The sequence below is a fragment of the Ascaphus truei genome, chromosome 11, assembly GCF_040206685.1.
Source record: "Ascaphus truei isolate aAscTru1 chromosome 11, aAscTru1.hap1, whole genome shotgun sequence".
NCBI classification, from domain to species: Eukaryota; Metazoa; Chordata; class Amphibia; order Anura; family Ascaphidae; genus Ascaphus; species Ascaphus truei.
Window position 1 is genome coordinate 36,912,529 of NC_134493.1, and position 14,502 is coordinate 36,927,030.

General features: G+C 47.3%; 1 protein-coding gene across 1 annotated transcript; it reads left to right on the forward strand.

Moving 5' to 3' along the window:
- Positions 1-535: 535 nt before the first annotated feature.
- On the forward strand, positions 536-11,083 carry UBFD1 (ubiquitin family domain containing 1). The gene is made up of 7 exons (XM_075565647.1): positions 536-667; positions 3,977-4,237; positions 4,955-5,163; positions 5,406-5,471; positions 6,111-6,216; positions 7,492-7,574; positions 8,849-11,083. Exons 1-7 carry the CDS (start codon positions 652-654, stop codon positions 8,957-8,959), a joined length of 852 nt encoding a protein of 283 aa, XP_075421762.1. The 5' UTR covers positions 536-651; the 3' UTR covers positions 8,960-11,083.
- Positions 11,084-14,502: the final 3,419 nt, after the last annotated feature.

A 14,502-nucleotide genomic window follows, 5' to 3' on the forward strand; every position in this document is an offset into this window, starting at 1 on the left:
GATATATATTTATATATATATATACACATACACACACACACACACACACATATATATCTCTTGGGTTTTTTTTATAAGCCAGAGAAACTAATTATCAGGGTTAGGATCAGTAGTTTTTTTATAGGCTTCATCACATGTAGATTACAGTTAATAGTCTAAAAGGGTGGTATTGAGGATCCTGGACTACACAATTCTATTTAATGGGATTATTCTATCTTGTAAATTGTATTCAATGCATTGGACTGAACAGACCAGTATTGTATCCTATTGACTTTTTTTTGTACAGCTCCCTGCACATTGGTGGCGCAATATTATATATATATGTACACATATAAACCATGGTTAGATACGCCTGTCACTGGTTATCTCATCATCTCATTAACTGTAATAAAGTGTTTTATCTGGGAATAATAACTTCCTTTTTTGCCCGGCACTCGATGAGTTAAGTTGGTTGGCACGTTCCCGGATGATTGGCAGCCTTAGGATCGTTCTTTCCGGTTCCATCTTGCCTGTCTCTCCCTATCTCTATGATATTTGGTCCTCCAGCCCTCACTCTCTTCCGGTCCTTGGCTACAGTTGCCGGCTGGGTCCAAAACGGCTGGCTGAGAGTTTCCCGGCAGCCCTCGCGCTGGGGACTTGTACACAATCATCATGGCGTCCCAGGACGGTGGGTACCGAGCCCCCCGAGGGCAGGACGTCTGCAACCTTCCCAAAGCCGGAGGGGTCAGACCTCCTGCTGCCCCTCTCAGCTATCCTATCTACCCTCTCACACAACATGCTGCTGTTACATACCCCCTTCACACCATCTGCCCCACTTAACAGCCCCCTTCACACCATCTGCCCCACTTAACAGCCCCCTTTACACCATCTGCCCCACTTAACAGCCCCCTTCACACCATCTGCCCCACTTAACAGCCCCCTTCACACCATCTGCTCCCCTTTTAAACCCCCTTCACACCATCTGCTCCCCTTTTCAACCCCCTTCACACCATCTGCCCCCCTTTTGAACCCCCTTCACACCATCTGCCCCCCCTTTTGAACCCCCTTCACACCATCTGCCCCCCTTTTAAACCCCCTTAACACCATCTGCCCCCTTTTAAACCCCCTTCACACCATCTGCCCCCTTTAAACCCCCTTCACACCATCTGCCCCCCTTTTAAACCCCCTTCACACCATCTGCCCCCCTTTTAAACCCCCTTCACACCATCTGCCCCCCTTTTAAACCCCCTTCACACCATCTGCCCCCCTTTTAAACCCCCTTCACACCATCTGCCCCCCTTTTAAACCCCCTTCACACCATCTGCCCCCCTTTTAAACCCCCTTCACACCATCTGCCCCCCTTTTAAACCCCCTTCACACCATCTGCCCCCCTTTTAAACCCCCTTCACACCATCTGCCCCCCTTTTAAACCCCCTTCACACCATCTGCCCCCCTTTTAAACCCCCTTCACACCATCTGCCCCCCTTTTAAACCCCCTTCACACCATCTGCCCCCCTTTTAAGCCCCCTTCACACCATCTGCCCCCCTTTTAAACCCTCCTTCACACCATCTGCCCCCCTTTTAAACCCCCTTAACACCATCTGCCCCCCTTTTAAACCCCCTTAACACCATCTGCCCCCCTTTTAAACCCCCTTCACACCATCTGCCCCCCTTTTAAACCCCCTTCACACCATCTGCCCCCCTTTTAAACCCCCTTCACACCATCTGCCCCCCTTTTAAACCCCCTTCACACCATCTGCCCCCCTTTTAAACCCCCTTCACACCATCTGCCCCCCTTTTAAACCCCCTTTACACCATCTGCCCCCCTTTTAAACACCCTTCACACCATCTGCCCCCGTTTAAACACCCTTCACACCATCTGCCCCCCTTTTAAACACCCTTCACACCATCTGCCCCCCTTTTAAACACCCTTCACACCATCTGCCCACCTTTTAAACCCTCCTTCACACCATTTGCCCCACTTAACAGCCCTCATTATGCCTTCAGCCTTTCTTAACAGCTGTTTTTACGGTACACACCTGTTAGCCCCTTCACACAATCTGCTCATCTCTCAACAGCCCCCTTACACATTATGCCTCTTGAACCTCCTCGCCTACAAACACACAATTGACTATTCTTAACTATTTAACCTGGTACTTTACAGTACAAACACCCCCTGCCATACTATAGCTTGCCACACTTGTTTACTCCTTCAAACTCATGATGTAATCTTTACCTACCCCCATAGAACAGTCCAAATATTCCCTCATCACACTTTGTCCTTTCCCTGGCGTGTCAGCACAGCAAACACAGAACCAGCAAACCCTGTCTGCAATCCATGCTTGACAGCAATCAATTATATAGATGTAGAGTTATAGGAGAGGCTCATTTGAAAGATGTTGATCTTTGGTCTGGGAAAATCCATCTATTTGACCCCTGGGCTTGTTCATTTGTCTCTATAGCTCACACGCTGTAATTAGATTGTAGGAGCTCCTGTAAGTATAAAACGTATTATTGACATTATAAGAACTGGAAGTATGGATTTCCCTACATAGGAAACCGTGAGTGCTATCAGTCAAAGCACATGCACAGATCATGGCTCAGTTATAAGAATCCCTGGGTGGTGGAATACTCTAAATGCATGTGCTATTTTCTTGACACTTCTATGGATATTGCTCAGCTGGCTATACAACATCTATACAATGTACAAACACAGCAGGTAGATGATTTTGGTCTTGTTGCATGGCTGATGTGAAGACCTCACTAAAATATTCAAATTTGTGTGTAAATGTAACCGTGCAAAATTATAGACAAAAACCGGTTCAGTTTCCCTTGAGCATAGCTACTCCTTTTTAAAAGAAATCTTTCAATAACAATACGTAAGCTACTATGCTCACACAACCTCTTCCATTCTACCATCTCCAAATACACCCACACTTGTTTTTATGGGAGTTGTACCCTATCTTATTACTGTATCTCTTTCCAGAAGAGAATGACGGGGCGTCACCTCTTGTGACCAGGTGAAAGGCGGTCTTGTTGTGCAGGGGGTTTGATGTTCTGGTACCTCTTCTAGTGAGAGGCGTGTGTGATCTCTCAGAGACGTTCTGGTCTCTTTCTTTGGGGGGGATTGAATTATGACATTGTAGTTGTTATCCTTGGATAGGTTTAGGGGCATTTTGTTGATCTCTAGAATGGTAAGGATTCCTGTTCGTCTCAAATGCGGGGTGTTTAGGAATCAAATTCTTGTCTTTTTCACTCTTTTGGGTGTGTAGATCAATGTTCCTAGGAACCCTTGGGTTCCCTGGTCATCCCTAAAGGGTTCCCTGGTCATCCCTAAAGGGTTCCCTGGTCATCCCTAAAGGGTTCCCTGCAATCTTCAGGATAGGAGTGTCTCAGTGAGTAAAGACTCTGACTGGCACTGAGTTTGACGCAGAGGAACCTGGTTCAATTCCCGTTGTCGGCTCCTTGTGACCTTGGGCAAGTCACTTTATCTCCCTGTGCCTCAGGCACCAACCACATAGATTGTAAGCTCCACGGGGCAGGGACCTGTGCCTGCAAAATGTCTCTGTAAAGAGCTACGTAAAACTAGCAGCGCTTATACAAGAACATGCAAAAAAATAATAATCTTCTGGTCATTTTGAAAATTGTATCAAATACAGTACAGAAGAATGTACAATGCATCTGATCACAGATCTGTTATTCGAGAGGGTTGGGGGTTCCTCAGAATTTCTCTTGGGGATCCTTAACCAAAAAAAGTTTGGAAATCACTGGGGAAGATGGTCTGTATTTTTGTTTGCATGTTTTTAAATGAACTAATCCTGGTCTCAATTCGTTCTAGAAAGGAAATAGGTCTCATCCTGATTGCCCCCCCTCTCTCTCACTCTGGGAGGGGTAAGGGTTCTGTCCCGGGTTTCTGCTGACACATTTTTCCAGCTCTTGTGGAATGATCTGTTTTGTGCATGCCTGATCTAACCTGCCTGTGTCCCTTCCCCTGTAGAAGTGGAAGAGCTGGGGATGCAGGCGGACGGGCAGAAGCTGCAGCTGAGCTGTGCGGAACGCGGCGACAGCAGTCCGCAGGCGTCGGACAGCGGCTCAGCACAGGCAGAGGCAGACGTCTCTGTCAGCAACGGAGGAGACTCTGAGGCAGACAAAGAACTCGTAGACGTCAAGATTATTTGGAACAAGAATAAATATGATGTGAAGATCCCACTGGATAGCACCGGAGCAAGCCTTAAACAGAAGATTCACTCACTCACAGGTATCCTCTACGCCGTGCGCGTGCTTTCACCTGATATAGACACTCAAGTGCGTCTATGGAGCACACAGCTTAACACCTAAAGCATGAGTAATAAACTATGCAGTCCGTTAGTGTCTGTGTTAAACAGAAGTCGCCCTCCTTTTGTACATTTGACACAAGTTCCTTAGCGTAGACGTACCCCAGCGGAGATCGAAAAGTTAATTCACAGTGTTTCAAGGGAGTGAAAAATGGTTGCAAGATATGGAGAAATAGGCACATTCCATTAATAGATTTATATCTATAATCTCCTCACTCCTCCACCTGCTCCACGTAACCATTCACCAGGAATCATTGCTGCTTTCTTTTCTCGTGTGCTTGACTTCCCTAGAGACAGTTGAATAGTTGAGGTGTTCCCTGTCATTCGTAAGAGATTGAGACTGCCACCTACACTTAAAAAGCTATTAAACGTCTTAAATTCCATAGCGCAACGTCAAAACCAGACCGTTTTACATGGCTTTCCATTTCTAGAAGGGAGACTGGTTCCTCCCATCTTATATCCAATATAGAAGGTTCCCTCATGATAACATGAGCTACTATTGTTGGCCTCTGTGAAAAATGGTGCTTCTTCTGACACCTGGGTGTCCAAAGCTCCATCTAGGACTGAAACGCAGAGGCATTGAAATGTTCTCCTTTCCCACTGGAGTGTGGCAGTCTTTCTTTCCCTCTCTATTGGTGCAGGTCTTCCACCAGCTATGCAGAAAGTCATGTTTAAGGGTCTGCTTCCCGAGGATAAGACGTTACGGGAAATCAAAGTCACCAATGGGGCGAAGTTCATGGTCGTGGGGTCTACCATCAATGACGTGCTGGCGGTTACCACCCCCAAAGAGACGGCTCAGCAGGAAGTCAAAGAGGAGGAGAGCAAGAAAGAGCCGCTGTGCCGACAAAAGGTAAACACAGGATGTGGGTTGTATGAGGACAACGTCCATCGTGGGATAGAAGGTCAACACTCGGGTATTTGTAACCTGCGGTGTAGTGTAATAGGGGGTGAGAAATCTAGCCAGAGTATTCCACGCACAATATTACAGTGTTTACACACCGGGAGGTTACAGTCTGCAAATATGCTCGTCTTTTCCATGTCTCTCGTTTAAATAACCTGCAATCGTTCGTGTTTCTCTTACGCTTTTTCCAGCAACACAGAAAGGTGCTAGACAAAGGGAAACCCGATGACGTATTGCCTTCCCTGAAAGGAGTGAAGGTAAGCGACAGGGAGTGGAGCGTCTCTGGGAACCAAGAGCCCAATATAAAGAGAACCGTCAAAATGGCACGTTGCCCACTTGGGCCTAACGCAAGTGACATTTAACCCATTTAGTGTGATGCATTTAGTTCCCTTTGCTGTCTTTGTTTTATTTGTAGTATCCAGGCATTCTTTTCTTTGTCCTTACAGTGGATGTCAGTAGAGAGTGATGCACTAAGGTCCGCTAGACTATTTAACCTAACGTTAACCTAAAATACACACACACACACACACACCTGTGATGCATACCTGGGAAATATGCTAAACTAATATGCAAATGACTCCTATTGGCATATTTCCCAAGTTTGCGTCTCTCTGTGTGATCCTACAGACGCCCAATAAGTACAGCGCATTAGGCTCACATCAATTGTGTCTTTTATCTTAATGTTTCGATCTGAACCTTCCTCAGTAGATATATTCACATGGAGGATTTAAACATTAAGTGTTGCATACAATTCCTTTATTTGTTACCATACTGGTTTGTAGTGGTTGCATCTTGGGATCATTGATCAAACGTCTGTATAAAATCTCAAACAATTTCCCTCTGCAGCAGCCATGTAGTCTAGATAGTGTCACCAATGTGTCTCTTGTATGTGACAGGAGCGGCTCCCTACCAGCCCCATATCCGGGATGTACAACAAGTCTGGAGGGAAAGTCAGACTGACATTCAAACTGGAGCAGGACCAGCTGTGGATTGGTACAAAGGGTAAGTGTTCCGCATCCAATCACACGCGCCACTCTTCCAAGTGATACCTACATTGTTCTCGCACCTGAACTGTCTTGTGAGAGCTCTCTGTCACTTTGCAGACACAAAGGATTCTGGGTATCAAAATGCAAGTGAGCACATGGCCTGGTCACTTTGTTTCCCAAATACCTCCCCTCTGGGTGGAATACATTGCAGTAAGCCCTCTGCTGGGGAATAAGACCTAGAATACAGCTCAAAGAACATAATCTGTTTTGGCTAGCCGCTATTTCAATCAAGATAACCCCTTTTAAGACAGATGAGGCACTAAGCAAATTAACTTGGGAGGAACATATGTAATTCTCTGAGTGTTATATGACCTATTTGTGTGCAAAGTTAGTGTGAATAGCCATGACTTTTGTACGCAGATTTAACACGTGTGCTGCCTGTATAGCAATGTTTCCCGTGTGTGCTGCGGTCACGGATGTGTCTGACTGTATAGCAATGTTTCCCGTGTGTGCTGCGGTCACGGATGTATCTGACTGTATAGCAATGTTTCCCGTGTGTGCTGCGGTCACGGATGTATCTGACTGTATAGCAATGTTTCCCGTGTGTGCTGCGGTCACGGATGTGTCTGACTGTATAGCAATGTTTCCCGTGTGTGCTGCGGTCACGGATGTGTCTGACTGTATAGCAATGTTTCCCGTGTGTGCTGCGGTCACGGATGTGTCTGACTGTATAGCAATGTTTCCCGTGTGTGCTGCGGTCACGGATGTGTCTGACTGTATAGCAATGTTTCCCGTGTGTGCTGCGGTCACGGATGTATCTGACTGTATAGCAATGTTTCCCGTGTGTGCTGCGGTCACGGATGTATCTGACTGTATAGCAATGTTTCCCGTGTGTGCTGCGGTCACGGATGTATCTGACTGTATAGCAATGTTTCCCGTGTGTGCTGCGGTCACGGATGTATCTGACTGTATAGCAATGTTTCTCGTGCGTGCTCCGGTCACGGATGTGTCTGACTATAGCAATGTTTCCCGTGTGTGCTGCGGTCACGGATGTGTCTGACTGTATAGCAATGTTTCCCGTGTGTGCTGCGGTCACGGATGTGTCTGACTGTATAGCAATGTTTCCCGTGTGTGCTGCGGTCACGGATGTATCTGACTGTATAGCAATGTTTCCCGTGTGTGTTCCGGTCACGGATGTGTCTGACTGTATAGCAATGTTTCCCGTGTGTGCTGCGGTCACGGATGTATCTGACTGTATAGCAATGTTTCACTGCTTTATTATTTTATGCAGAGAGGACGGAAAAACTCCCCATGGGCTCCATTAAAAATGTCCTCTCCGAGCCAATTGAAGAACACGAGGATTATCACATGTTGGTAAGGGTTAATAGTGTGACAATATTTTACACACTCAGTTTTCTGACTCCTGATCCTTCAGCTTTTTAAACTACCCTATAGAACAGTAGTAGGCAACATGATGTATAGCCATCAGAAGGGGGGCGAGAGACACAGAGAAAGCAACGTGAGTGGGGTTGTATATTGAATTTCTGTCCCAGTTTCCTATTTGGCAGAAAGGTGCAGCCGCAGGCAGGAGTTTTTCCCTTTCCCGGTCAGCTGCCTAATGATGAATTCTGCCCCGTTCCCCCTCTTAATCTAGGATCAGGAGAGGAGCGGGCAGTACTGTATTTATCAGCGCAGGAGAGGAGCGGGCAGTACTGTATTTATCAGCGCAGGAGAGGAGCGAGCAGTACTGTATTTATCAGCGCAGGAGAGGAGCGGGCAGTACTGTATTTATCAGCGCAGGAGAGGAGCGGGCAGTACTGTATTTATCAGGGCAGGAGAGGAGCGGGCAGTACTGTATTTATCAGCGCAGGAGAGGAGCGGGTAGTACTGTATTTATCAGCGCAGGAGAGGAGCGGGCAGTGCTGTATGTATCAGCGCAGGAGAGGAGCGGGCAGTACTGTATTTATCAGCGCAGGAGAGGAGCGGGCAGTACTGTATTTATCAGCGCAGGAGAGGAGCGGGTAGTACTGTATTTATCAGCGCAGGAGAGGAGCGGGCAGTGCTGTATGTATCAGTGCATGAGAGAGGTGCGAGCAGTACTGTGTCGGCACAGGAGAGGAGCGGGCAGTACTGTGTCGGCACAGGAGAGGAGCGGGCAGTACTGTGTCGGCACAGGAGAGGAGCGGGCAGTACTGTATTTCAGCCATTAAACAGCTGAGGGAGCGGGGAGAAGCTACAATCCACATCAGCAACATCTCTGCACTGGGGACAAAGAACGGGATACTGGGGCGGGCAGCGTTGAAGGGCCACAGGTGAAGCCCCAGAAGTCTGCGTGTGGCCGCCTGTTGTCCACCAGTGCTCTAGAAGTCAATAGTTTCAATGGCTGTAACTGTTTCTGCAAACTTTGCGGGCATTGAGCTATTGTTCGATAGAATTCTACTGAGCGCGATGCAATTACACATCTGTTTCACAAAGAGGCCACCCACACCACAGCTGCTTAGTTTCAAGCTTTTTGTTTTGTATCCCAGATCACCACATTTTGGACTTTTACTGGAGCGGTGGGTTTATTTAGTGGGAGGTTTAGGAATGGCTCACTATAAGTAACGATACATTCCCCATACATCCCCACTTTCTTTTCTCTCCGACAGGCATTTCAACTGGGTCCTACTGAAGCCTCGTACTACTGGGTGTACTGGGTCCCTGCACAGTATGTGGATGCCATCAAGGACACAGTGTTGGGGAAATGGCAGTATTTTTGAAGTTACGTTCACCTCTGGCATAGGACACAAGACGCTGGGAGGAGTCACAAATCACCAACACCTTCCCCATCCCCCACCCGGACACCCATCCTCACCCTCCAATCATATCTCACTACCCTCTGCTCCACAGAAACTCACCGGCCTGGAACTTTAACCATTTCAAAGTATCCTGTGGAGCAGAAAAGGCCATTCTGTAGGAGCCAGAGGTGAACAATCACTGCTAGTTTACATTTTTAACTTTTACAAGTTGCAGTCTCTTTATCTGCAGCTGCTTCAGCCATATATCCAAGTGAATAAAGCAAAAATCCTTTTTTTTTTTTTTTTTACATTTTTTTTTTTTTTTTACATTTTTTTTTTTTTGGACCCGTTTACTGCCAGGGAGACCAACCGAGATCCCCTCCGTTGATCCCTCTGCGCGGCCGCAGGAGGCTCAGATCTTTTGATGGTGACGAGCCAGCGATAGGGGACACAATAAACACACAGCTCGCAGGCTCATCTTCCAGTCCACGCTGAGAATATCCAGCTGTTTTCTTGTTGCTATGTTTGATTTGTAAACTTAATCTGACAACAAGGCAACTCCTGTTCTTGATTTCTCATTACACCTAGTGTTTTCTGCCGGCTGCAATCACGGAGGAATGTCATTTCACTTATATTTCATTTGTTTTTTTGGGGAGGGGGTTTATACGTGTCGATAAATTATGCAAATGGGGGCAGAAAAGGCGCACACTAAAAACTATCGTCCCCCCCCCCCCCCCCCCCTGCTATAGTGTGACTGCGATGTCCTGGGTTGGAAGTTGGAACGCAGAACTTCCCAATGTAACTCTCCCAATTGTTCTTGATGAAGAAGCCTTGTGTATAATCCTGTTTATAGATGCCAATGTGAGGAGTCGTGAAGGAGTTTAAGACGTCCAAACATGCTTATTTTTTGCAAAAGAAGGGTCGCTATCTGATGGGCTTAATTTAAGGTCCAAAGCAATTTGCACTGCAATGTGAGCCAGTGGGAATGCATGTACCATTCTGAATACGGGTATGTGAGGGAAACAGCACTTGTGTCTTGGTGGAAAGAGGTTTACTTGAGCAATACTCCATTTCATCTTCTGTTCCGTGCAGAATGAGTAAGGACCCTCTTTCTAATTCTGTAAGATATCGACCCTTTAATCCAGGGGCGCTCAACTCCCGTCCTCAAGAACCCCCCAAAAGTCAGGTTTTCAGGATATCCTACCTTCCGCACAAGTGGCTTAATCAGGGGCTCAGTTGCAGACTGAGCCCCCTGATTGTGCCACCTGTGCTGAAGCAGGGACTCACTGGAAGATTGAGCCACCTGTGCTAAAGCAGGGATATCCTGAAAACCTGACCTGTTGGGGAGGGTTGAGCATCCCTGCCTTACCCTATATCCTGAGAAGCTATATATCTCTTCTACAGCACCAAGCAGCATCTTCTCAGGGTATTGGCGACTGGAAGCATTCAGATCACACAATCATCGCATCAAATGGCCCTTACTCAGGACACCAGGGAAGGCTGAAAGAAACTAACATTGGTTGTAAATCTTTTTTTTTTGTCTCCAATACAATACTCTGATTTGTGTGTGCATCTGATTGCTGGAGGGTGGTCTTTATGCTAAACACTGGTAGCCACAGTCTGCGTTCGAGGGGATTGTCCCGTAAAAGCCATTGTAGGTGTTGGTTTGGAAAAGATGAAGATTCATTTTTACCGGCCGTTTCCAAGCCTCTGAGAGGAGCGCGTGTTGCATCTGAAAATAAAACCTTTTTGCTGACAGCAGAGCATTGAAATGTAGGTTTTCTGACAGAGAATGGTGCTATACCTCCCAACAAATATATTCTCACTTAAATCCCAAGGAAGAAAAGTACTTGTGAAACACGTAGCACTCTCTTTAATATATTATTAGACTTTAAATTGTCATCAGACTTATTTAATTGTCGGGTAGCAAAATATGATTGATTTTTTGAGACAGTAGGTACTTTAATTTCTAAAATGTATTATTATTTACACCCCTTGCAAAGTGTCAGGAGGGGTCGCTGGAGTGCTACAGTATAAAGAAATTAGAGAAATCACTGTGCATAGTATAGGAAAATGAATAAAACCTACCACGTTGCACATTTTAAATCTGTTTATCTTTGGATCCGCAGTGGATTTGGGAAGGTGAATACAAACATTTAGGAGCTGCTCCCTGTGGGACCCAGACTGCTCCCAGTTAGGAGCTGCTCTTTCTGGGCCTCAGACTGCTCCCTCCGGGCTCCAGACAATGCTCCCAGTTAGGAGCTGCTTCCTCTGGGACCCAGACTGCTCCCAGTTAGGAGCTGCTCTTTCTGGGCCTCAGACTGCGCCCTCTGGGCCCACAGACTGCTCCCTCCGGGCTCCAGACAATGCTCCCAGTTAGGAGCTGCTTCCTCTGGGACCCAGACTGCTCCCAGTTAGGAGCTGCTCTTTCTGGGCCTCAGACTGCTCTCTCCGGGCTCCAGACAATGCTCCCAGTTAGGAGTTGCTTCCTCTGGGACCCAGACTGCTCCCAGTTAGGAGCTGCTCTTTCTGGGCCTCAGACTGCTCCCTCTGGGCCCACAGACTGCTCCCTGTTAGGAGCTGCTCCCTCCGGGCTCCAGACAATGCTCCCAGTTAGGAGCTGCTCCCTCTGGGACCCAGACAATGCTCCCAGTTAGGAGCTGCTGTGTGTGGACTACTCCTTTTGTGCTTATTACTTGTTAGACTGCTTAGGTTTTAAGAGACTTTGGGGGGCTCCGAGTCCGTTTCTGAGCTTTTAAACCACAGCAAAATGTCTGATTTATAAAAGAAGGGTCTCCCATGGGATACAGGAGGATGTTGTGCTTGGATCAGCGTGGTGCATTGAGTTTCCTCCAGCTTGGCAGCAGAGAGATTTTGATACACTAATCTATTTGAGTGTGTGGTCCAGCCTCACCGTGCCCAGTCCAGTGTGTATTCTGCGACACTAAGAGGTCATTTCCCTCCCAGCAGCAGCGACAAACCAAACCAGGCATCCTTCACCTACATTGTTCCCTTCCTTAACCTCTGTGTGGCCAGAAGGGTCAGCATCACAATACGTTGCTCACCCCTCTGACAGACGAGGGGTTCAAGTTACAACCACTTCCTTAACCCATCCCACAACTCCCCTTGGTCTCTTCAGACTAATCACTGTGCTGCGGTTAGGGAGGCCCTCCCCTCAGTAGGAGAAGGACCGCCAGGCACAAACTGCTCTAAAATCACTGGCATCTTAAGTGGCAATTTTCATCCTGATAGAAATCAGCCCGTTTCCTTTATTTGGAGTTTATTTGAAATAATCCACTGATGCTTCTGTTAAAAGAGAATTTGCCATTCTCTCAGACCATGCCTTGTCTCTCTCGCCCAACACGTTTACCAGGCGCTGTCCGCACCAGGTAGAACAGTCGCTGTTACGTTGCACGTTGAACCCAAGGAAGCTGCAATGCATTGCACATGAACGACCTGCTATCCACCCCGGCAGCGAAAGTGTTAAATGCGCTGTTGGTTTGCTGCATCTTAATGAATGGCACCTTAACCCTTGCTTTGCCATGTGTCCTCCAACACCTTGCAAACCCCCATAGCAGGGGTGTCAAACCCAGGCCTCAAAGGGCCACCAACAGGCCAGGTTTTAGAGATGTCCCTGCTGCACCAGTCGAAGACTACACCACCTGTGCTGAAGCAGGGATATCCATAAAACCTGGCCTGTTGGTGGCCCTTGAGGACGGAGTTTGAGACCTCGCCCCATAGATTTGTTTCGCACGCGGCGAGTGATTGTCCTTCATTTGAAATATTTGCAGGATCGCTACGTATTTTTGAAAGCACCGTAATGTTATTTAATCCCGAAATCCAGCAGGAGAATGAATATGCACCCAGAAGCTGGCACAGCAAGGTGGTGTTTAACCCCCTGCTGACTACGCCCAAGGATTCCTGCCATCACCACCTCTACCCCCTCATGTGATCTCTCCTCTGACCAGGCTGCTCGGCTAGCTCTTGGGTTGTGTTTCATGCAGATACATATGTTTCCTTTCCAGGGATTAGGACGGGAATCTGAGACGATTAAATAGATGAGTTTTTTTTCCTTCTATCCCCTTTTCAAGCAGCTGTGTTCATTTATTATACAGGTTGGATCATAAATAGGGTGGCCAGGTGGCTTCTCCCAAAATACTGAACACAATGATGATAGGTGCGACACGCTTGAGATACACACACGCCTCTCACTGCTTCATGCTGTTTCCTCCTCTCCTTGGCCCCACCCCCAGGCTCCTGACACCTCCTCCTCATTGGCTGCATTAGCCAGCAGCAGGCAATCAGGGTGGAGGAAGCTGCCCAGCCCCCTAGAAACAGTCCTGCTCTCTCCCTGCTCAGGGAAATCCCGCGGCCCCAAACCCTTAAGGTCACTATATCCAGAGAGGTAATACCGGTATACACATACATGTCCAGAGAGGTAATACCGGTATACACATACATGTCCAGAGAGGTAATACCGGTATACACATACATGTCCAGAGAGGTAATACCGGTATACACATACACGTCCAGAGAGGTAATACCGGTATACACATACATGCCCAGAGAGGTAATACTGGTATACACATACACGTCCAGAGAGGTAATACCGGTATACACATACACGTCCAGAGAGGTAATACCGGTATACACATACACGTCCAGAGAGGTAATACCGGTATACACATACATGTCCAGAGAGGTAATACCGGTATACACATACACGTCCAGAGAGGTAATACCGGTATACACATACACGTCCAGAGAGGTAATACCGGTATACACATACACGTCCAGAGAGGTAATACCGGTATACACATACACGTCCAGAGAGGTAATACCGGTATACACATACACGTCCAGAGAGGTAATACCGGTATACACATACACGTCCAGAGAGGTAATACCGGTATACACATACACGTCCAGAGAGGTAATACCGGTATACACATACATCTCCAGAGAGGTAATACCGGTATACACATACATGCCCAGAGAGGTAATACCGGTATACACATACATGCCCAGAGAGGTAATACCGGTATACACATACACGCCCAGAGAGGTAATACCGGTATACACATACACACCCAGAGAGGTAATACCGGTATACACATACACGCCCAGAGAGGTAATACCGGTATACACATACATGCCCAGAGAGGTAATACCGGTATACACATACACGCCCAGAGAGGTAATACCGGTATACACATACACGCCCAGAGAGGTAATACCGGTATACACATATATCTCCAGAGAGGTAATACACATACATGTCCAGAGAGGTAATACACATACATGTCCAGTATTACCTCTCATGCTGTTTTCTGTATGGGCGGCAATATATCGGAATGGGACGTTTGGTGATGGGAATTTGCCGTGACCAAGTCCCCGCTGGTGTTTGGTCCACCGCCTGCCGCATGTACTGTAAGGTACTGTAACCCATATTTCCCCCCCCTAGACTCATCTGACATATCTAGGGTGTTTGAGGGCGGATTACATGTACTGGGTGGTGCGTACCT